The sequence below is a fragment of the Anomalospiza imberbis genome, chromosome 3 (genome assembly GCF_031753505.1).
Source record: "Anomalospiza imberbis isolate Cuckoo-Finch-1a 21T00152 chromosome 3, ASM3175350v1, whole genome shotgun sequence".
NCBI lineage: Eukaryota > Metazoa > Chordata > Aves > Passeriformes > Viduidae > Anomalospiza > Anomalospiza imberbis.
Window position 1 is genome coordinate 30,802,163 of NC_089683.1, and position 25,653 is coordinate 30,827,815.

Below are 25,653 nucleotides of genomic sequence, written 5' to 3' on the forward strand. Positions count from 1 at the left end.
TTACCAGAACAACCATGTTATTTTGCAGCCTGGAAAGCTATTATTGGAGAATTTATGGGTACTTCTATGTTCACATGTCTGGAAGGATAAAAAATTGTAGAAGTAGCCAAGGGTTGCTAAGATGCCTTCTTGAGAGGTATGGTGAAAAGAAATCCCATTTTCTCATGTACCTCAGTACAGTATCTTTGTATGACTGCCTTTGAGTGTCCTTTCCCCTGAAAAACTCCCTAATTGTCAATGTTGCTGACTATATATCAATGAAAAGAAAATGTAAAACCACAGCAAAATAGGAGAAAAATAAGAGAAATTAGGAAATAAACAAAAGGAGAAAAATAAGAGAAATTAGGAAATTTATTTTTGTTCCAGAGCTCTTCAATAGGATGAAATATTTTAGGTGAAAATGTACAGCTCACTTGATTGCTTCCCACAGTATCAACCTCTCATAATCAAGTTGGGCTAATTGTCTTAATCCCAAGTTTTTATTAAAATATGTCAATCAGGAACCTAAATTTGAATGATTAAATTTTCAATAGATTTTGTCCCTGTCTTTACCTTTGATTAAGATGTAAAACAGTACTGAAATCACAGAATCAAAGAATAATAGTGTGAGATATTAGCTAATAGGTACCCACAGGGATCATCAAAGTCCAGCTCCTGGTCCTGCACAGGACAGCCCCAAGAATCACACCCCGTGCCTGAGAGCATTGTCCAAATGCTGCTAGAACTCTGGCAGGATGGTGCTGTGATATATCCTCAGGATGTAAAATATCCTTACTGTAAATTACAGCTGATTTGCTAAATAGGCTTGTTTGATACTGTTTTTTCAACAGAATATCTTGACATCCAGAAGTACCTATCCATTGTAAAAGATGTACAGGCAAGTCCAGAGAAAAATTTCATCCAGATACATACTAACTCCCAGGCCAGACCCAGGAACTCTCTAGGAAAGTGGTGTTTTAGCTAGGTCAAAATTATTCCAATGGCAGCCCTCAGCATTTAACGTTGTAGACCATGAGCAGCCATTGGGAGTGTCGTTCCCTTTTCACATTACTCAGGGATCCAGCTGAATCACAGTGAGTGGGATTAACTCCGGAGGATAGGGTAGGCAGGCTATTTTTCTCCCATCACAGTGTTAGTGTTAGTTTTAGCTGCCAAAGCCAGTGTTGGCACCGTTGGCCACCGATGGTCGATTAGGCAATGAAGGTAGCCGACGTCTGGCCCTGCTGCAGTAAATCACACCTTGGCTTTGCCAGAGCCAGGGCTGTGCTCTGAGCACCAAGCAAACAGTCAGCTCTTGTGGCATGAAAAACACCCAGCAGTCCTACAATATTTCTGTTCTTTTAAGTTTGCTCTTTTACTTAAAAAAAAAACCCAACCAAACATGAGGTAGTGGCAGTATTTTTGTTGTAAATCCTGAAGACTCAAAAAGCTGATTTTATAGTGGATTATGCTGGTGATTACAGAACACATTTCTTTCTTGCACATCTATTCATTTCTTATATTAAGAATTATTTTTCTCATTATCAAGACATCTAAGTACAGTGTGTTAGCAAACACTTTCACAGAAAAAGGTTAGTTGAGTGCTTCCCCTTGCCCTAGGCTGTGAAAAAGGTTAGAAATAATAGACTGAAATAGAAAAATTATTTTAAAGAAAAGGTCATATAGTGGTCTTCACTTCTCCAGATTCATATTGTAATTCTTTAAATTTTCTCAATTTCATTATAATGAAGTTTTTCTCTTAATTTTGTATATGTTCTAAAAAATACTTAAATTCTGCAACCTGGATTCAGTATTAAAGACAACATAGTTTCTATTCATATTTTAAATTAATTTTCTTATGACGTATCTGTGGTCAAGCAAAGGTTGCTATGTAAGCTACCAGACTTGTCACTGGGTGTTGCAGCTATTTGATGCAAAAGAAAAAACCTACAGAGTTGTCTAAATACAAATTTTATTTACTAAATTAAGCATTCAGATTTGAAAATTTTGGTCTACAAAAAGACCTATGCTTTGAGAGTAATAGAAGGAGCATTTTGTCATTTTCTACAGATTTGAGACAAATCAGTATAATGCTTCCTAATCATTAAAATAGTTAAAATCTGGAGGATCACATGCTTTATTCTTAATTTTCTCTTATCTTCGGTTGAAGCAAATGAAAATAGAGAATATCTAGGTCACAAGTATCTCTAAGCATTAAGAAAAAGCATTTCTTCTTTTCTTTACTTTTCTTTTGAATGAATGTGCTTGCTCAAGGAAGTACACTGCCTTCTTTTTTAGAACCCTGGAGAAACTTACCTTGATGTTTTATTTTTTGTCTATGATGGAATGGATTATCAAAAGTTCATTCAATGACACATTTATTTGTGCCCCATAGGTACCTGAGCTATTTGATTTGCTTTGTTTTTATATAATCTCCTTTTATAGCCTCTTCATTGCTTTGTCAATAGAAGCCAAATACAATCATTTAGCAGACTCTGCTGAAAATACAATTCCTTAAAAATATACCAGAAAAGAACAATTTAGGTTGACAATACTTTTTTTCACACTGCAAATGTAAACTGTTTCATTCTTGATAAACTGTCCCATTTTTTAGAGATAGCAAATATCCCACAGTGGAATTAAAAATATTTTTAAAACAAAATTTATCCATCACAACCTGACAAAAGTCACCTTTCTAAAAAAGTTGCTTCAGCAGTATGATCAGTTCTTAAAGAAGTCAGACATGAAATTCCATCCAAATTTTTATATTTCTGAAAAAGGTAGCAATTAATCCAAAGAAAGAATATATAAAAAGACAGGTTTGCTGCAATACTTTTTTTTCCCAAAAATTATTTATTAGGATTCCTATCCAGTTTATTTTCCCATTCTAAGACTGTGAGGTCTTCATACTCTACCTCTCCACAACGAGGGTTATACTATTTCTGGGTAGAAGGCGGTGCAGTATCAAGCCCTCAACATGCTACACTTTTCCACTTGAAGAAAAGGTTGAAGTGCAAGTCATTTTAAAGGAAGTCTACAGAAGAAATTTATGAGCTTTTTCTATGGAAGAACGCTTATTCTCCATGCAGCTTTTGTCAAACATTCTTAACAAATTGTAATAACCTTTGTCATATCTCATTTTCTTACATAAACAAGTCACACTGAAACTATAAATGATGGAAAATTTAATCCACATGGCTTGCACTATCAAAACTGTTAAACTGTATTCTGTTCCACCATGTCAGCAGTGCATTATCTGTTTTATAGGAATGTTAAAAAGATTACTTTTTAAGGGAGATACGGCAGGACCTGTGTAAATGTCTGCCTCACGCCTGCATTAGATGATGGTTTCATTTTCAGTTCTTCCTGAAGCTAGGAAAATGCTTCAGAGTTTCTCTTTCCATATGCTTTCAGAGAGGGCATTCCCACCCAGCTCTGATAACTGTCTGCTCAGAGGCACCAGGAAGTGCCCAGAGGCTGAGGCTGCTGTGAGGTTTGTGCTGCCTTCCTGCCTTGAGCAGTCTCGTCTGCTTGGGGATTGAAGGTGGTGCACCAGCTCTCAGCTGAACAATACGCGTAATTCCTCCTCTGTGGGAATTTGGCGCCTTGAAAATTGCTCTTATGTATAAAAGTAACTCCTGGACCAGGAGATGATGTATTTTCTTCTGTCTTCCCCAGCAGCTGCATGGGATGCTGAATCTGTAAATTCTCCCTTTCACACATCAAGAGGCTTGAGAATGCTGATAACATCTGCCAAAGCACATCTGTCTTTTTGCTTTTTGTGAGAATTGTTCACCAAAATTTATAGTCCCTATGAAAGTGTAACAGTGCTATGAAAGACTGTCTTTCCTTCCTTTTTTAATGGGGTTTTCTCTGGGTATTTTACCCATGTATCTAAACCTGCAATGTATCTATTGGTGCTATCCATCCATCCAGTATAATCTTCAGCACATTTATTTATCTAATGCCTCACACAGATTTTTATGCATTCCAGGATTAAAAATCATGTAAAGGCAGCACTTGGGTACTCAATTCAGCAAGATCCTGATCACTGCCACGAAAGCAGGGTCACTGCCCCTGGCTGTGGAAAGAATTACTTATGGAGGGGCTCAAATAACTTATTTGAAGACTCAGACCTCAAACAACTTCCTTTAAATTTGCATTAATATACTGCATTAGTATACCAGGGAGAAAAGTAAGAACTACTTTTTGGTTGTAGTTAGAGTTAGCAAAAGCTTTTAAACATTTTCTACCTTCCATACAAAATCCAGGATAATGGCACTGCCAACGGTTTGCAAACAGTTTTGGTCAAAATCCTGAATGCCCTTACCTGTATGGTGATTAAATCAGACCTCAAGTAATACTGGAAAATAACTCTGGTGGTCTAATCACTTAATTATGCCACTTTAACAGAAGATGCCACAAAAGTTTGCAGATGTTTAACTTTTGATTATTTTAACTCTAACTGTAAGTTATGTAGCAAAATAGCTCTTAAAGATCTTCCTAGGGTGTATTGTTTCTCCTTATGATACTCCTTGAGTAATGTTTTAACAATTGCTTTAAGCTGAACATCCTCTTCCATACGAACAGATCTTAAATCAAACAGTAGTAAAATTCTGCTGAGCATTGGTAGGTCCTAATTAACCTATTAGAAAAGTTTATGAGAGACAGATTGATTAAATATCAAAGCTTTTGACTTATCTTTCATAAACTGGCTTTCTCCAATTAGTACATGCTTTCAGGATCAGGGGAATAAGATGAAAGGATCTGCAACAAAACTGATTACTGCTGAAACAAAATGGAAGTTGATGCTTTTCATAAAATACAAGGCTATGGCAGTACTTGAATAATTTTATGGGAAGTTGCTGCCTAAGGCATATGTTTTACTGTCTGACACTGAATGCATGAGGAAAAACCATCTGGATTTTTCATCCTGAACAATTATATGATCCAGATTGAATCACTAGGGGCCAAATATAATTGCTCTGTGTTTTGCTTTTTACTACTCTCTACCTACAGCATCATGGTCTTGTACAGCATGTATCGTAGCACACAGTTCAAATGATGGCATGGGAAAATACTTTTTCTTCTATTGAGGGTTATCAAATTACTATCCAGGGCTTAATGTGATCATCTACACTTCATCAGTCACTGGAGAAGTAATTCACAATAGGAAAGAACAATTTTTGATAAACTTTGACCGCTGTGATGTTTGAACCTTAGGGATTTTTTTTTTTTCTGGGCAGATCTTCATTTAACATTCAGCCAGGTGAAAGTTGTTGCTGCAGCCTTCATGCCTTCAGTTCCAGCTGGGAAAAAGGAGAGGTGCTTTCATTGCATGGCCTGAGTAAATAGATTGCACTAAAAAGATAGCAAGTGAATCCTCACTATTAGTTTACTTTGAAGGAAAAGCACTTCAGTGATATATAAACTATTGAAAATATTCCACTTTTGTTTCTAGTGTTGTGTTTTACAGCACGTAAATGTATGCTTTTTGTTTTGCCAGGCTAGTAGGACTGAGTTTCTGTCCTCCACAAAAGTGCTTACAGTTTAATTTTAGACATAATGTGCTGAGTGGAACTAAAAGAAGTGTTCAGTGTTGGAGGGAGGAATGAGGGACTGAGGGGCAATATTTGAATATGTGGGTCGATAAATGCAAACATTTTTATTTTGTTCTTTAATAATAATAACATGATGCTGCATGCCCTTTTGAGTTTCTGTAAAAACTAAGAGCAAGAGTTATAGAAGTTTGGAAAAATCTCTTTCCAAGACTATTTTTATGTACTGCTGTGAGGATTGTTTCTGCTTTTCATGGATAAACTGCAGAACCATGTCAACCAGGTGCTAATCCACACTGCACCTGGCTTTCCTGAATATTTGCTTTTATTTTGATTAATACAGTGCTTAACTGTACTCATTCCCTCCCCAGACTCACTTTTCCCATCTATTGTGAATAAACACCTTGCCCACAGTGATATTCTAAATCATAGTCCTGACAGACTGTGGAAAGCAAGTGGTGGGTAAATGGTCGATGGTTTTGTGTAGGATCGATCTGTGACTTAAAAGGTTCAGGTTTATTCCACATGTAAAGACTTTCTGTGTAGCCTTAGGCAAGTGCCTTACCTTTACTGTGCCATGGTCTCCAACTGTGATATGGGAACAAGAAACTATTTTTTCCTGCTGTGTCTGTTTTCCATAATTGTGCTATAAGAAATCTCTTCCAAGTGAAAACTGGTATTGTGTGTTTGGATAAGACCCAGTACAACTGGGCTTCCAATTTAGTTGGTATTACAGGAATAAAATCAAACGAGAAATTTTTAATACCTAAACACAAAGGAAGTAAGTAAATGTCATTTTAATTGATTCAGGTCTAAAGAAATTTGGCAAAAGGAAATTACATTCTTTTACTGTAAATTCTTAGTCACTTAATTTTATTTTGCTCTCCATGCAAGCCTTAATGAGAAGAAACCACATTTATGCCTATGTCAGTAGGATGTAATTATAGGGGAGTTGCATCTGAAGGCTGTAGCAGCTGAAACTACCAGTAATGTTCTATGAGATTTTCCATTTTTATAAAGTGAAGTGAAGGGGAGAAAAATTGCTCACAAGATGGATTTTTGTCACTTATCATAGAATTAGAGAATCATAGAAAAATAGAATCACAGATGGTTTGGATTTGGAAGGGATGTTAGGATCATCCAGTTCCAACCCCCTGCCATGGGCAGAGAACCTTCCACTAGACCAGGTTGCTCAGAGCCCCATACAACCTGGTCTTGACCACCTCCAGGAATGGGGCATCCACAAGTTCTCTGGGTAACCTGTTCCAGTGCACCCTCACAGTAAAGAATTTCTTCCTAATATCTAACTTAAATCTCACATCCTTCAGCTTGAAGACTTGCCCCTTGTCCTATCACTACATACCCTTGTGAGAAGTCCTTCCCCAGTTTTCCTGCAGGCCCCATTTAGGTAATGGAGGGCAGATCTAAGGTAGGCTTCCTAGAGCCTTCACTTCTGAGGGGATTTGATCAAGGGGACCTTGATTCTCTCAGCCTGTCTTCATAGGTGAACTGGTCCAGCACTGTGATCAGTTTAGTGGCTCTCCTCTGGCAGATGTCCCAAAACAGGTCAATGTCTTTCTTGTTCTGAGTGCCCCAGAGTGGGATGCAGTGTGCAGTCTCACAGGAGCAGAGAGGGGGAATCACCTTCCTCATCCTCTGGCCACTCTTGTTTTGATACAGCCCAGGAGGTGTTTGACTTTCTGGGCTGTGAGCATGCATTGCCAAGTCATGTTGAAATTTTTGTCCAGAAACATCCCCAAGTCTTTCTCCCCAGGGCTGCTTTTGATCCATTGTCTGCCCAGCCTGTACTTGTGCCTGGGATTGCATGAGTCTTTAATGAGTTTTTTGTTAAATCTTGAAGCATGTGTTGATCTTCACCTTTCTCTATTCTAGAAGATAAGATTTGCCAATGGTATATGCCAATTTTTTTTATGTGTATGCCAAATTCTTTACCCTCCTGGATACTATTTTATTTACAGTCCTTAATAGAATTTATATGCAAACTCCTACCATATTTGATTTTCAGAGTAAAACTTCTCCCCAGCAGTTAAGTGATATGACACAAAATGTGCCTTCAAAGTCTTACAGCATTGCAGACAGAGAATTTCTAATAGAAATTCTGAAGACTAGACTTATATTTTTATGTAATTTGCTGGATATATTATAGCACTCCTCTATTACATCACTATGGAAAGTCTGTATGTTCTGTGGGATAAAGTAATCATAGCTCCTGAAGCTCATGTGTATGCAGATGCAATAATATATTAATGTTATATCCAGTAGTTAGAAACACAGAAGTATGTAGGTTGAAAAAAGCCTCTGTGAGTCTTCCAGTCCAACCTCCTGCTCAAAGCAGAGCTCACTCACAAAGTCAGACCATGGCCTTTTTCAGCCAGGTTCTGCAATCTTTAGGGGCAGAGGTTTCACAGTATGGTGCATTGACCCTGGCAGGACACTGGGTGCCCACCAAAGCCTCCCTATCGTTCCCCTTCCTCAGATGGATGGAGAAGAGAAAGTGTAAGGAAAGGCTCATGGGTCAAGATAAGGGCAAGGGAGGGCTATGTATCTGCATTAATTACAATATCTATGCATGTGGGTTAGAACATCAGCTAATGAGTCCCAGCAATTCAGACAAAAGTCAAAGGCCTGCTCTTTGTTGATTGCCTCAATGTGCAGCATGACTGATAAGTGTTTTAAGAAGGAATTTAGCAAAACATAGTTAGCATCAATTATTACTGGGTGCTGATTAGTCAGTTGATGATACTGTGGGTAAAATGGACCTCATTTCTGATCCAGTTCATAGATGGTTTCACTAGCATAGTGATATTGTTGGTGAAGCAGTACAAGAGGAAAGGATAATCCTTACCACCAACAATATTTGTGTCAGAGCAATACCAATTCTGCTGGCTCATGTCTGCAAACACATGTGCTGTGACTGCTAAGGGTTGCACATGGGATATGCAAGAATTTCTGCAGTGAAATCATTTGTTTGGATCTTCCCCATAAAAATATTTAGCTTTTTTTTTGCCCGTGCATATTCATCAGTATCATGAAACTTACAGGCTCATGCAAACTCAAAATTGTGCTAATTTTCCTGATTGCAACTGCTTGGCTTGTGGTTTGTGTAATTGTTTTAAGTTCTTCAGTGGATTGTATGATACTAAGTTCGTTCCCAGAATGGAGCCTGTTCATTGAGGACAGTGAATGAGCCTACCTCTAACTTCAGGTAGTTTGTACACGAAGTCTGTTGCTCAGAAGGAGGTTGTCTTGGATGGACAGATAGGTGCAATATGTAACTTAGCTCTTTGGTAAGCTTATGCAGCAGGGGTATGTGGTCACTTGAGGGAGAAATGATTTTTCAGACCTGGGAAACAACCCTCCCACTGGAGATCTCTCTTTAAAGATGCTTAAATTATCTGGACTGCATAGAGGTATAGGCTTGTGATACAAAAAGTAACATCTGTGGATATTGGGTCATTTTCCTAAGAAAATCTTGTTTCTCTGAATTCTAGCAGTGCTGCTTAGAAACATATAGATTTAATAACAGGCTATTATTCTAATGCCTTTAATGAACTAAGTTAAGTGGTAGCTGTATTCCCCTCCACTAATGAAGACTGTACAGAGACAATCTTCTATTAATGTTGGTGAAGTACAATCAATATAGATACTGGGTCAGGGTACTGTAAAATATTAACAATTATTAATATTCTTTCTTTTTCAGTTTTCTCCTTGTGTTTGGTTGCTTGATTTTGTCCGTGTTTTCTACTATTCCTGAACACACAAAACTTGCCTCTGGTTGTCTCTTCATTTTGGTAAGTGAAAATTCTAAATACAAGACAGTTTTATAGATACTTTAGTATACATTCAAATCCTCTCCCTCACCATGGAGGAAGTTATATAATACAATAACTGAGCATTAAAAAAAAATCAGACTTTTCCTCCGAATTATGAAAAAGTGATAAAAGAGATGATTCCCCCATCTTTTTATTTAGAAACAGGTCAGATGGTAAGACAGAGCTAATAAAGTGTGGTAGTGCATCCCTTCTTTGCTTGAGAACTGCTGTGGTTTATAACAGATAGATTTTCTACTGCAGTTTGGCAGTGACTGAGCATGAAAGACCTTTGATATTGCTGCTGTCATTTATAAAGCCAGTATGTAGTAAGAGGCACTTAAAATAGGAATTAATTTTGGTATCTTAGATACGGATTTGAGCTAGCTATTGGTAGATACTGACATTTTAGTAGTAGTTGCTGCAGTAGGATGTGGTAGTTTCATTATTTCTTCATAATACATGCTTTTGTATTATGTTTATCTCTCCTTTTTCTCTTCTGAGGTAAATGAAAAGGGCTTTAATCCCTAAAAGTGCTTAACATGTTTCATGCATTGTACAGATGACCCTTTATTCATCTGCTTTTTGATGGGACATTTAGTTCTGCAAGTGATGGCCTGAGGACAGGCAGTAGTGGATATTAAAGCGTCACCATATACCCAGAGTTACCATGGTTATTTCAGTTTCATGCATTCAGCAGCCTGTGGCTTGTTAGGTAGCGCCTGAGGTGAAGTAACTGTTGACAAATGCCAACATTTTAATTGTTATTACTGTGTATATCCAAAAGCTCTGGTCTTCAGAGCAGCTCCCTAATTAGTTATGGCATGAGCAGGCTGATAAACATAATTATGTTGCGTGCTATGTCTTTACAGCACAATGGGCCACTGCATCAAAATACCTGAACTAAACGTCCAGAGTGGGCTAGGTGCAGGTGTGTGGTGTTTTGCTCAACTGGATGATTTCTTAGCAGGGCTAATTATGGAGAGCCATGCTAAATGTTGCATTTTTCTTCCTAGCCACATTAGTGCTTTTTCTTTCTCTGGAGAAAAGAGCAGGTGGCATTAAACCAGCTAAAAATTTAAGCCTACACTCATACCTAGACCTATTATTTACAAATCTGAGCAACGCCTGGTAAATGGAAGTCTGTTTTGAATGTTCTGCACCTAGTTATATTATTGTACCTGGTTCACTAATTGCTAAGATTTTTTGGTATAGAAAACAGGAAAATCTGATTAGTCTGGAAATACCCTATTTGTAATAGAAGAGGCTTTTGTGACAAGTAATCTGTTTTCCTGTATACTTATGCAAATTGGTCACAGAAATACCATTTGTTCTGACATAAAATATGCATTTCCCATGAGCCACATATTTCTTGATTGTGTTGGTACACTTAGCACTGCTGATTCTTCAGCTGGCCGGCTCCCTGTACTGTGCCACGGGTCTCACAGGAGCCACAATGCGCGGGAGCTCTGTGAAGGCCTGGCCTTGCTCCCCGCCTGGGCAGAGGTGTGGTGAGCTCTGGCTGCTGGTGCACCAGTCCTTGCAGAGGTGTTCATCAGCTGAGCAGAGCTGCTCAGTGTTTGCTAGGGGAAACTTCAGTGCTTTTTGCTGCTATGGCTTCAAAGATGAGCTTTGTCCATCTTAACTGCTCTGACTGTACATCCCACGGCATCCTCTGAACACGGAATAGGCCGTAAGGAGGAAGAGGGTGGATGGTTGATCCTTGAAGCATCAATACTAGCCTCATCCAGCATTTCTATAATAAAGCCTACTGTGTTCAGCAAAACTTGGCAGGAATAAACCTAGTGCCAGCGAATTTTGCATCTCCTGCTGTGTGTCTCTAATGGAGAAAAATATAAACACAGCCAAGTATGAAGTTCCATATGCAGGCTAAAGCTGACTGCTTTATTGCAGTTTGCAGTTGCATGGTTTGTTCCTTCTCTACATACTGAACCAGTAGCTGATATTAACATGTTATTAACATGTATGTTATCAAAACAAACTTTTGCAACCACAAACCAAGAGGAAAATACATTTCTACATTAACACCTAACTGCAGTCATTAGAGTTCTCACAACCTTTTCCTTGCAGTGATTCACACAGCGCTTCCAAATGTGTTATTTAGTAAGACAGCTGTATTACCTATCAGATCTGGTTTAATACTCTTTGTGCTTTGTGCTTGAAATAGAAGATATATGTTTATTTTCTAATGAAGTACTGTACAAATATAACAATCCATAGAGCTGCCTGCTGTGTTTCTGTGAACTGTTTGTTTTGCAGATTTACTCCAGATGGTCTCCCCTACAGCCATGTTAATTGGCTAAAAAACTAATGTAATGTTCCTTCAACTTAATACCTGAGCTGCTGTGTGCACTGGCACCTGTGGCTTTTTGACATATTGCAGCTATTCACAATTACACAGGGAGATTAAAGAGGGAAGTGTAGACGAGCTGAGCAAACCTTTTCCTCCTTCTCAGAAAGGCCAGAGGAGCTGAGAAGATTATTCTTCTCCAATCAGTCAATTCCATTTATCTGCCCGAGCTGTGCCTTACAAGGAAGCAGAGAATATATCTCCTAATCACTGCATCCCAAATACTCTCTCAGAAACATGCAATTTGTGGTAGCTCAAAGCAAATCATTGTTTAGGAAAGCAGTAATAGCTGAGGGCTTCTGAGCTTCAGCAGAGGTTAATGGACCCATCTGGGCTGCAGAAATGCCTGAGCTCTGCTACCAGAGCTGAGGCTAATCTGACCTGCTGTGTTGTGATGGATCCAGCTTCAATTCTGGCATCTACACAAGTACTACTGTGTTCCACGGCTTCTTCTCCTTATCAGGAAACCTGTCAAGGGAAACACCTTTGATATTTTAATTTTGTGCTTAACATGAAAGTCATGCAGATAAATTAAGTGCATGTTACACATGGTAAATGTTGGATTGTTGAATCAGTAATTAATTTGGTTAGATTTGTGTCTAGAAATAATAAGAGTAACCAGGAGGAGATCATCAGATAAAACTTCACAATGAAAATTATGCTTTAGCCTCATCTGTGAACACAACTTCTGGCACTTGAGTTGTAGCAGTGATCTATACCAGACAGGCAGTAGGATAAAAATCTACTTCAGCATCAAAATAAACCACAAGCAGCTTAAGAATCCAACACAGCAAGAAAATAATCTTTAGTGTATTGCTGATCTACAAGTACATTTGCTAGCACTTTATCAAATAATAAACACAAAGGGAGTAAAGCTAAGGCTGTGAAGGCAAAATCAAATATTTTGGGGAAGATAGCCAAGAAGGAATATTATCTGGAACTGGAGGTCATTCACTCTCTTGACCAAACTCTCTGTATTTTAAGTTCATTTTCAACTAAAGCTGAAAGTTATGTGAATTTCTGGTTCACTTCTGTTTGTTTGCTGTCAATGCAAGAAAACGAATAAAATAATTTGAGTTGACCCAGGAAGATTTGATTAATTGAGAAGTAAAAAAAAAGGTCTTTGATCAGTTTAATGCTTCATTTGACCTGGTATAAAATATTATTTGTGTATTTGATTATCTTAGAACTTTTGGCTTACAACTAATTAAAAAATAATTGTTATTTGAAGTGAGAAAGCATATCTTTTTTTTTGGAATTTTAGTTTTTAATCAAAATGGGTAGATCAAAAAATGCGAGTGAATTTCTGCAGGACTGGTTTTATCAAATCTGTTTTGTGGTTTTCTCTGAAAATGGCTGGTGTAGAAAGCTGCACCCAGATTTGTAGAATAAAGGCCTCTGAAAATGTACTCTAGACACATTCTTCAGGCAGAAATAGCTCCCAAAAATGTAAAAGCAGACAGTGTACACAGGATGAAGCTGGTTTCTCCATGTACTATGGTCACTTACATGAACCCAAAAGGAGAGTCTACCAAGTGCTTCTAGCAATTAATATCTTACCAGGATTTGTTCATCCGAATATTTTTGCATAAAAGAAAGAGGATGCGCACTGATTTAAAGACACAGCGTATAGCTGCCCCATAGCAGGTAAGCATATATTAAATTTGTCTCTGCTCTAGGAAGTAAGTCCATTCACAGGTATGTAATCATACAAACCTGGTTGAAAAGCTGGTCAGAGTAGATTTGAAAAAGGGAGATGGATAGTGCTCAACGAAAAAAAAAACCATAGCATTTTTCGGTTTAGATTGTACCAGCACTTGAATCCTCTTGCCATGCTTGGATAAAAGACCACCAGACCTGAAAAAGGACTTGATGATGGCTCTATAGGACCAATTATCAAGGCAGAAAAAGAAAAAGTTATCTTGAAAGATTTCAATTATAGGTACATTTCTAACAATAAGGTATAAACAACATTACTGGGATTTTGTTGAGTCTTCTTCTGCAAAAAACAGATTAGTTGATTCCTGAGCTAAAACATCAGTGAGTTTGTCAAAATTCAAAATCTTATAGTGTTTTATTTTCCAAATCAAATCTTAGCTTTAAAATTTCAAAATTTATCATAGAAATCTCTGAAAAATTACATTAGACATACAACACTGATGTTATCAAAGACAGAATTAGAGAGGAAATATAATGTTGATAAGGTCAAAATCTTCATGTTTTCAGTCCTGTTTGGGTTTGTGTACACTAATATTATAATAACACAAGCAAAAAACATTTCAACCATGTCATAAGAAACTACTTGTTAGCTTTGAAAATACTCTTACCATACAAAAATTAATATCTTCACATCTTTGCTGTTTAAACTGATGTTCTCCTATTATGTATACAGATTTGACCAAGACAGAGATGACTGTTGTTACAAAAAAATGGATAAGAGTTCATCACAACTGCTTGTGAATCTTTGTGTAGAAACAGAACGGACTTTCCACTGGAAATTTAAATGCTGGACCCACTTTGCCTACTTTTGAAAGTAAAAGTTATGATGAGGAAGTCTGACAGAAAGCAAAAATGTAAATTAAAAGATGAGTTATTATAAACAGTGGCTGTCCTCAAAGCTTAATTCTTCTCTCAGAAGGCAGTGTTGGCACTTTCAACCAACCATCAAAGCTCTCTAACAAACAAGTACACACTGTAGCTATGGAGAGAGAGATGAAATTAACAATAAAAATTATTTCCTAACAATACGACACAGCACTGCACATAAAAACTCTCTAGATATCTATATATTGTCGGCAGAAGGTATCTATATATTGTCAACAATGCTCAGGATGATAAGTACACTTTAACAGATCAGAGAATAAAGATGTCTCAATCTTGGTATTATTGATATGGTTCTGGGATTGATTATATTGTTACTAATGTTTTGTCCTTTCTTTTCTTTTATTCTTCTGTATTAAGCAGGAATTACCTTTGTAAAGAAAAGATTGAAAATCACACATTGAACAGAATCATTTTTCCATTGTAATTAAAACTGCAATATATTAGGTTCTACTGGGAAAACTTAAATAGGTTTGATGACTAAAGATGATTAAAACTGCATATGTGATCTACAATCAGGGAAAAAATAATGTTATAACTGAATCGCTTGGAGAAGATAGGATAACTATGAACAGTTACTTCAAGTGCTACAGCATTCAGGAGCAAATGCAATAGAAGGCAAGAGAGATTTTGGCACTGCCAGAGCAGAACTACAAATCAGTAGTGTTTAACAAGAAATCTGCATTTGATGTGCAATGTTAGGATCACTGGAGTTGCCACAATTCAGTGGCTGGTGGATGAAATGCCATCCACAAAATTATTTTCCATTCCTCTGAATGAACAGGGCATGTATTGAGAAATGGGTGGTAATGTGCAGCAAAGAAAGAAGAATGGAAATAGCAAAACCACAAGCGGTGAAAAATGTAACAAGTTCATGAACTAGTACAATTTCAACATTAAAATGGCTAACCTGTAGTAAGAAAGCCAGTGTTGAATTTCTAAGTAGGTACATTACACTAATTTATGTTATTGTTATCAGTTCCTATATAATTGGGGAAAATGGGGAGGATTAGATGTCAGTCATGGGGTGGCAGGCTTCAGATCAATAAGGATACAATTCTTTGAGGAGGGGAAAGCATATCTGCTTTTAGGTTGATCAACACATTGTGCTAAAAAACCAAACCAGCTGTCCTGGACTTCCTTTAAGGAAAAAAAAGCAACATTCCTTACACAAGTGCTCTTCCCATGTCATGTCTTTCTTGTTTTATCACTTGAAGTGATAACAAGGTAGCATGGGAAATCACCTCCAAGGAATCAGTGTAATATTTTTTGCAGATGTAGATTTGTAATAGTTTATGCTAGATCCTGCAATATTGAATTTTATTGGTTTCATGCCAGAGTTTGAGATGGAGATCAAGAGCTACCTCCTTAAAACAGGCAAGAAACAGTTTAGATTGCAACAGTAAAAATGGATAGATATCAAACTGTCTATCAGAAATCCAGACCTGGCCTTTGTCAGGGAAATATTGATTTGCCAAATGGAAATGCAGAATATGTCCCCAGAGGAAAGCCAAAGTACATGATTAAAAATAACACGTAAGGAAAAAATTCTACAAACCATTAAATGTCAAAAGGAAAAGAGTGCTGAAGAATGCAGCACATCAGTGATATGAAAGCTGTTTGGAAATCTAGGGAAAATCCAGCATCTGAGTAACACAGAAAAGCTGCAAAAAAAATCCATCCCTTTGCAGAGACGTGACAAAGCATGTGGAAGCACAGCTTGCTGCAGTCGAAATGTGAACTTTCCTCAAGTGACAGGAGAAATCTGTTCACAAGATTCAGTTTAAAAACTGTGAATTCGAGCAAATGTCCAGCACACAGCTGGATAAACACACCATGCAATGGGTGAGCAACCAGCTCAAGGATTGGGCACTAAGAGTTGTAGTGAATGGGGTGACATCAGACTGGTGACCTGTCACTAGTGGAGTCTCACAGGGCTCCATCACCCGCCCAGCACTCTTCAACATCTTCATAAATGACTTGGAGGCAGGACTGGAAAGGGATACCAAGCAAGTTTGCAGATGATGCAAAACAGGGAGTAGTTTTCCCTTAAAGGCAGGGAGGCCCTGCAGAGAGACCTTGACAAATGACAGGCTGGGCAACCACCAAGCACATGAAGTTCAACGAAGGAAAGTGCTGGATTCTGCACCTGGGATGGGAAGCCTGGATATACAGACAGACTGGGGAATGGGATGCTGGAAAGCAGTGCCATGGAAAGGGACCTGGTTGATGGCAAGTTGAACATGAGTCAGCAGTGCCCTGGAAGCCAGGAGGGCCAACCCTGTCCTGGGGGGCATCAGGCATAGAATCACCAGCTGAGCAAGGGAGGGCATTGTCCCGCTCTGCTGGTGCCTAGAGAGGCTACCTGGAAGAGAAGCTAGACAGAATAAAAAGAATAAAGTAGATATTTATTAAAAGGCCTTCAAAGGATACACCTTGGGCAGCACATAAGCCCAGCCATGCCTCTGCCCAAGGTGGACCCAAGATGGACAACTATAAGTTTTGGTCATTTACATATTGGGTTAATTGTCAAATTATGGCTTCAGGTTATGAAGTCTCATCCTCCCAGTTTGCTTTCTTCTTATATGTTTTAGGCCCAAAGCTGCAATGGTGTCCAGGCTGAAAAAGGATTGTTTTGTCTAACTAAACTGTGAAGAGAACTTGCTAACACTTTATATGAAGTTCAGAGTCACACACTCAGGCAGTACAGAATCTGAAAAATATAAAAGCTAAAACTCAAGGCATCCCTGCTCTGCACTGGAGTAGCCTCACCTTGACTTCTGGAGGTGGTTTGGGCACTGTAATATAAAAAAGACATAAACCTGTTAGGGAGTGTCCAAAGGAAGGTGGTGAGGATGGTGAAAGGCCTTGAGGGGAAGCTGTGTGAGGAGCAGCTGAGGGCACTGGGTCTGTTCAGCCTGGAGGAGACTGAGGGGAGACCTCACTGCAGTGAGAACTTCCTCGTGAGGGGAAGAGGACGGGCAGGCACTGATCTCTTCTCTGTGGTGCCCAGTGACAGGACATGGAGAGGGAATGGCCTGAAGTTGTTTCAGGGGAGGTTTAGGTTGGATATCAGAGTAAGTTTCTTCACCCAGAGGATGGTTGGGCACTGGAACAGGCTCCCCAGGGAAGGGGTCACAGTCCCAAGCCTGAGACAGTTCAAGAAGCATTTGAACAATGCTCTCAGGCACGTGATATGACTTTTAGGGGTGGTGCTGTGCAGGGCCAAGAGTTGGACTCGATGGTCCTTTTGGGGCCCTTCTGACTCAGCTTGGTATTCTGTGATTCTGTGAAATAAGGATTGAAATACAGGCAAAAAAAAAAAAATCTGTAAGAATGCAGGGTAGACATACCTATAATGAAAATATCCACCTAAAGTGAAGGTGATGGTAAATACACAGACACTCAGTGGAACTAAGTTCAGTCCTGAAGACCCTGGGTTGTGGGTGAGTTACAAAGTGAATTAGCAAATAAATACTGGCCATTTTAGACTTTTTAGGCTTCTATGAAGGGCTTCCTAAGGAAAGAGTGAATGTTATGATCAGGACAATAGTAATAACTTTGGTGTCACATCTGAACCAGACAGGAATTGGCTAATTGTACGTTATGAAGATATTTTCACAGGAAATATATGGGTCACAGAGATTTTTTTTTTTTCCCAAGAGACCAAAATTCCATAAGCCTGGAAAAATGTATTAGGAAAAACTGCAAAACAGTCAGCAAATAGCATCATGTGTGAAACACAAGGCTTGGTATACTGGCTCTCAAAATTCAGTTATTTGACTAAAAAAGGGGGACTGAGTCAACTATTTCACAGAACTTAAGGAACTGAATAAAAATATTGTGACCAAATACTTGTCCAAGAAGCAGAAATATTTGATGAGGTGATATTTTTGAGAAACTAAATGTGTAAACAGGACTTTGGCTGATTGGGTTGAGTGCCTACCAAGACCAGTTTGTAAAAAGTTGGAAACTGTCAGAAAACACTTTCTTAAATTGGTTTTCTGCAAATTTTTGGTACTGGTAGCATTTCAGTATATATCAACCGAGATGCACTTAGGTCTCCCAGTGGTTAAAACATGCACAAATGAACACCTAGGGAAGCTCTCCTAATGAGCCTTGACATTTGGAAAATGGCAAGAAGTAATTTTTAAAAGAACTCTGCAGATATCATTTGCAGAATCTCCAGCATTTAACAACTCCAAACATGCTAAGGCCAAAGAAAAAAAATAATGAACATGCTGTCCTACTCTGCAGTACAGCATGTCAGATGTTATCAGTTAATTCACATGCACGTGATCAGCCATACCAATTAGCCTAAACCCCTTGCATCAATACAAAATCAATAGGGATGCCAGGGCATAGAAGGATTCAGAGTTCTGATGCCTGTTCTATACTTGTTTTGGTCAGAGAAAAGATACAAAATTCTTCACAAACATTTCAAAAGGAATATTTTGGATCTGTGTTGCTACAAAGGCATGTGCTTGAAAGTCTGCCTCTAATGTGACATCAGAAATGTGACTAAGCAGAAAAAAATGCGTGAAGAAATCACAAAGGAAGTGCAAAGGCCTGGGTACAGCTGTACAGAGCTTCTTTGTTTTCAATACAAGGATAAATTTAAAACCAAAATTAGACCATTTGCCACTGATATCTCACTAAAGAGAAAGAAAATCTGAACAAACACAGAGAAGGGTAATAATTTTCTACTTTTTTTGGAAAGTAGTAAATTATTCTATAACATGACTTTTATGCTATCATCTCCTTTAAGAAATTCTCTTAGATGTGTAGTTGCACCTGACATATAAACAAATGTTATGGCAGAAGACAGTGAGTGTAAATGGCTGGAAAACACTGTTTAAAGGTGATGCAGCATCTGGGAAAGAGCAGGATAGACGTGGAAAAGTCAGTGTTTCTCATTGCCCTTTTCCCAGTTTAAAAGAGGGGGATCATCAGAGTGTCCCTAGAAGAGCCATATCCACCAGAAGGAGTTTTGGGATCTGTTTGCTCACATGCGCAAATTGCAAATTGCCCACATGGTAGTCAGAGTAACCACGATGGGCAGTGCAGCCCTGTGGTGCTGTTCCTCTGGCACCAGCAGGTCCTCAGCTGTTGGCCCATAATGGTGATGTGAAGTGAGTCTGCTGGTCTGGGGAGGCAGAGGATGCTAAGGAAGGTTAGCACAGTTTCAGTGGTAGGAATCATACATTGTGTCTGATACGGTAAATACTTGTCTTTATAAGATATTATGAAAAACATAAATAAATGGCATCTATGTAATTCTGCTGTGGGGTTGTACTATCTGATTCAAAACTGGTTTTATTTGAAATAAAAATTCACAGCTTTTTTCTCTTGCAAAGGAATAAAGAAGATGCATGACTGATGGGTGCCATGTCAAGTATAAGCACTAAAAGCTAGAAGGGAGTTGGATAGCAGATGTCATGTATATAACACGTGGATTAAGCATATAACTGGGATTTTAATATTATATCAATAGATTTGTAGCTGTGTATTTGAGTAAAAGGCACTAAATTAATTTCTCAATAATCCTCTTTTTAATGTAGAATCTACATGAAAATTCTTAATCATAATATGGAAAATCAAGCGCTCTAAAAGTATCACATCCATTATAAAACTGATAAATGATAAAAAGGTGCATAAATTTCACTTCATGCTTATTGTGTTTTGCACTGGGAGCTGAAGTGAAGTCTCTGGTTGTGATTTATATGCCACTAATAGGTTCTATTCTGGGTTATGTTTTCAGACTTATGGCTGTCTCTCCCTCTGTTCAACTGCAGTTGGAAAGAATTAAAACATTATTTTCTTAAGTGCATGTATGCACACCAAGATATGCTTGTTAGCTGTTTAGATCAAAGATCTCCTCTTTTTAGTGCTGAGCCAGGAATAACACAAATGTGTTTAATTTACCATGATTTTAAACCATGCACATATTCTAACCTGCTTGTTTTAATCTGGAAAACAGCCAGCATAACACAATTGCCTGTAGTCCTACATCATCTTCTGCATCATAGCTGTTTAAAGCCCAGGAGTTTGTCAAGTTTCATTGAGACAGACCAGTATTGCGCTTCCCCTCACACCCAATGGCATATCTCCAAAATGTACAGCCCAGATGTAGAGCTTAGTACCTGGAATCAGTAGAGGGGGATTTTTTGGCTTTAGAGACGCATGTTGTTGATAAGCTGAGGTGTTCTGTTCTTGCTTTAATTGAATGATAAAACAATCTTTGACTATGAGTAATAAAGCATTGTTATTTGGATATTATCAAGCATTCATGTGTCACCATGAAGATATTTCAGCAGCTGGTGACATACTTAAACCAGTCAGCCATAAATTAAAGTATGAGAACATGTTTATTCTCCCTCCTTTCAAAATGATTTGGAAACACTGGGCTTCCCTGATTTGGAGACACTGGACTTGCCTGTTTATGAGATTTTAGGGAAGAGGGGATATATCCCAAGCAGGATCAGATGACATTGTTCCTCGTGCTCTGCTGTTGTGTTAGTGTAGTGAGGCTCACTGATTTACACCAGATAAGGATCTGCAGTGCAGCTACACTGCAGAGATGTCTTCAGAAGGGAAACACTTGTGGACATACTAAAGCTTATTTGGTCTGTTCTTGTCCATTTCTCCATCTTCTGACAGTGTCATTTGTAAACACACTTCTCCTGTTAGCTCAAGGGAGGCAGCTCCTCACATCAGTCTGCAGCTCTGTTTTGCTACTTCATTACCCTTTAGAATAATTAAAATCACCATTTCTGTACAAGAAGTGTAATTAAAATAAGAACAGAGACATTGTCTTGTGGGTGGATTTCTTATATCCAAGCCTCATCTCATTCACACATTGAAAAATAACCTGAAGCATCTTAGATCAGCAGAGGGTACTCAACTTTGGTCATTGTCTTATTGTAAAAACGGCTCTAATTCCCCAAAGTTACAGTTTACAATGAAGGCACCTGATTCATCATCAGCAAATTATTTTCAGTTTTAATAAGCAGTTATGCTAAAGAGTGAGAAAGCTATTATATAAACTTTTTTGCTGTTAAAATGTTATGCTTAAGGAAATCCTTATCATTAAAAATTGCCTGAGAAGCATATTAATGTAAACAGCTTCTACAAATCATGTCTCCTAATTGGATAGGAGGAAAAAAAAGAGGGGGGTGGAGTGCTGGATTGTACAAAGTATGCTTGATTTTCTTGATCATCAACCCTGTTGATTAGAGTCCTCCAGGACCTTTTATTAACATAAACCTTGCTCTGGATGACCTCTTATTTTCTTTTCCTGCCATTTGTGTGACCCTCGTTGTTCCAGTGCTGTAATAACCCAGGCACACACAGATGTAAAAATCTTCAGGAGTACACTGCTAGCCAAAAGCAACTGAACCTTGTCAGCCCAAGTGTGCCAGCCTTGCTTCTCTTGCATGTGCATGCATGGTTGCCCATGACAACTGGAGCTGTATGTGCAAAAAAACATTTCAGAAGGAAAAGCTCATCAGCTTGGATGAACTGTGCTTTGAGAAGGAAGAGAAACTTTCCAACGTCTGAACCACCAATGCATCTGCCATAGTGGTTACTGGGAGGTGCTAACTGTGAGCTTGGACAGCCAAAAAAGTGACAGATTGTGGTAACTCTGGTGTAAGGCCAAATGCAGCTGTGATTGGAAAAGGATGACAAGATAGGGAAAAGACAAGAAATGGCAAAGGCCAATGCACCTCTGCTCTACCTTGGAAGGAAAGGGTTAGATTTCCAGTAAATCTTAACTTGCTCATCAGTTCAAATGCAGCCTTGCTTAATTTTGAAGAGGGCCAGATTTATAAACAGTGCAAGATTTTCCCATTCTGATGTAAATGTTGTTTCTCATTCTCATAAGTAATTCAAAATTAATGATGTTCCATAATTTTATATGTAGGACAGAGATACTTGGAATGCATCATTTCTTCAGTCTTCAAGTCCACAAAGCACGAACTCTAATGATTTATTCCATCACATGCCTTTCCAATTATGTCCTGATCTTCTATTTCAATTGCTAAAAAACTAAACCCGAGTTATTTCAAAGCCTAGATTTATGCTTAACTTGGCAATAAGCCTTCCAAATGAAATATAAAAAAATAAAAATCCTGATCTTGTTTGGGATGCATCCTTCCAATTTTTGTCCACAGAAGACCAAAAACCTTGTAACTTTACAGCTGCCATAAGAAAAAATTATGCCATTCCCCAGCCTGTATTAACCCTGACAAAGATTTGCCTTAACATTTTGACTGAGTGCCCTGACTACTAAAACATTATTTTTTACACAGTAGTGTGGAATTCTTTGTCTCTCTCCGGTTTTGACCTGAACCAATCCAAAATAAAACAAAGTTGTTGTGTGTACTACTAGGAAGAGTTTTGTTTCAATGCATTATGTTTTTTTGGAAAATCCTGTCCCTTTAGACTTTATTAGATTTTATATTTATTCCCTTCAAAATCATCTTTTTCTTAGAGTAAGTAGGAGTCATTATGATATAAAGATCAGTTTGAAACATCACTATTTCAGTAAGTGCAAAAGTAACTGTGAAACCCCATCTACATTTTCTTCAATGTCTTTCCATTTTTTAAAACTTATTGTGTACTTAAAAATCTACATAAACTTGTTATGGGTGGTAGAAAATCATATATAGCATTTTTAAAAGCAGCAGTTCTTTTAGCATCCCAGTGCACAGAGATGGATTTACTGTATTTGAGCTCAATATAACTACAGCTGTTACATTGCTTAAGTAGCAGAAAAAATTGCTTAAGTAGTAGAGACCTTAGTTAGTTTTGAGATGATATAACCATGCATAAATTTCTAATGGTTCTAGAAATGGTAACTTTTCCTCAAGGAATAAACAGAGATATTTCACATTGTTTCCTCAAGAAAAATCTTACACTCTTACTCCACTCACCAAAAAAAAAATTGAGAAAATATCTTCTTGCTCTTTTTCTCACTCAAAATAGATGAATCTCCACAAAGTTTCTCTTTTTAGTATATTAGTATATTTAGTATATATTTTTAGTTTCTCTTTAGTGTTTGTGGGTGAGAGAAAAACTTTATTTCTGTTTCTAAAGGCACCATGTTGTCCACAGACTCTCAGAAACGTGCTTTCAGCACACAATAAATTTTCTCATCTTTGTCTCCCTGAGCAAGCATAGCACCTAGTAATGGCTAACAATAGTCAGGTGATAAATAAAAAAACTGCATAGCACTGGAAGGAACCAGAAGAGTAAAACTTTCAAAAAAAATTACCTCTGTCCAGCTCCACCAGCAGTTTTGCGATACTATTTGAACTGACTTGAAGCTGTGGACTAGTCCTTCCAGGATCATTAAGTACTTTTTGTCCTTGCCAGTTCCCCATCAGAGGCCCTGCCAGGGTTAGAGTACAGGAGAGGACACACTCCTGTGTGTGTGGATCAGCTTCTGGAAGATGCCTGGGGTAATTTCATTGTACTGACAAAGCGTATCGCCCACTTGTGCACACCGTATGTTTTCCAGGGTAACAACAGACTTTAGTCAAATGAAATATGATTAAGTTTTAACAAGGAAAGGATTTTATTGGAAGCAAAGAATTTTTCATGCTTCTCAGACCTCCTTTCCTTCAGTACCTTTTACCCTATTCCAAAGAAGAAACTTCCTTAGGAGACTCAAATGCAGGAGTGGCCTGGATGCCTGCCACCAACCCTCATAAATTCAGAGGCATCATCTAACAATGTGTAAACCAGATTTGACAATTCATGATTTAACTACCACTATAAAAGTGGTAGTTGAATAACTAAAATGCATATTCTTCCTTTTGTCCAGTTGGCTTCCTGTCCATTTTATTCTTGGCCTACACAGAATTTCCTACAAGGAAACGTACCACAGGGTAGCCAACTATTAGGAATTATTGTTACTATATGGGGAACTTTTTCATTTTTGTACATAATCCTTTCTGAAGATGTGCAATAACACTGCCCATGGAATTAAGTTGAAGTTTCTTGTAGTGGAATAAAAAGAAAAGCTTAAACACTCACACACATTTTTCCATGTTATTTTCTAATAAAAAATGTGGCATTTTCTTCAGCCATGCTTTAGCAGAGGGATCTTATTCTACTTTTGTGACTTAGGCGTTCAATATGGGATTTACAAAACCAAAAATGAAGACACTGAAGAAGGCTCTAAAAGTGCTTTCAATGTAATGTAGCTACACAAGCTTCCAAAATGTTTTAGGAAGGAATACTATGTTTTCAAATTGTTCTATGACACCAAAAGCAATTAATTCCCCAATTTTTTCAGTGGACTGCCACTAATTATAATCTAGTAAAGAACCTTTACATGGCACAACATTAATAATGCCATTTGTTCAGGTAAATTAATGCCTGAGTTGACACATTGTCTTGTAGAGTTGTAGGGTCTCACAGTCTAAAAGCATGCAAAATGTTAATTGGGGAAAAGTCAATGTTGCATCAACCCTACCCTTGCAAATATTCCTTTATTTAATTCATTTGCAGTGTTTCTTTACTGGTACCACACTAGTCCTCATCCTGCAGGAATAATAAATTAATTGGCTGACAAGCAACAACTTACTTTTGGACACAGAAATACATTGGGCTGCCAAATAAAACACAACTTCCATCCTTTTCTTCTTGATGTGCTGTTTAAGAAACTCCATCAAGTACTTGTCTCCTTTTGTGAACAGATGGATTTTTATTTTGTCATTTCAAAACTGGTATTCCAGAAGAGTATCTAAGTTTGTAATTCCATATAGTACATATGTACTTTATCACTGCATATTATTGAGCTGCAGATTTCCTTAGGGTATGGAGCTGAATTGTGCTCCAAGCTCTGTTACTGCAACTCTGTTGACTTCAAGGTTGTAATGAAAATTTTTTTAGAATAAAAATTGCATAAATACATGTGGATGCTTTTAAAATAGTCAGTCTTAAAGAAGGTTCCGATGAGAAAGAAAAGCAGGCCAAACAAGCAAGGCAAAATTTCTAAGTGTTTTCATTCACAGGTCGTCCAGGGAAAGTTATGCCTAGGGTGGGCATTAATTTATTGCCTTACAAACAATTACATAACCATTGTATGTAATTACACCTGCATGTACCTTAACCTACTGCTAGGAACAGATTGATTTCCCAAACTCATAATCTCAGTTACTTCACCTGTATGCTGTAGCAATGAGAATATGTCTCCCAAAACTTTTAGCCTTTAAACTAAGAACTAATTTTATGCATGTGAATATAGAATATATTTTACTAGCTTTGTAAATTACCTGTGCTCTGATGCTCAATATCCAAAGTC

General features: G+C 37.9%; 1 protein-coding gene across 4 annotated transcripts in view; it reads left to right on the forward strand.

The window, feature by feature from the left end:
• Positions 1 to 25,653, forward strand: part of KCNQ5 (potassium voltage-gated channel subfamily Q member 5) — a 277,005-nt gene that overhangs the window by 183,860 nt on the left and 67,492 nt on the right. For 3 of the 4 annotated variants that reach the window (XM_068183827.1, XM_068183828.1, XM_068183829.1), the window contains exon 2: positions 9,259 to 9,349. The exons of the other annotated variant lie outside the window; for it this stretch is intronic. In XM_068183827.1, the coding sequence (XP_068039928.1) occupies positions 9,259 to 9,349 (91 nt within the window). The remainder of the gene's footprint in view (positions 1 to 9,258; positions 9,350 to 25,653) is intronic. 4 annotated transcript variants of the gene reach the window in all.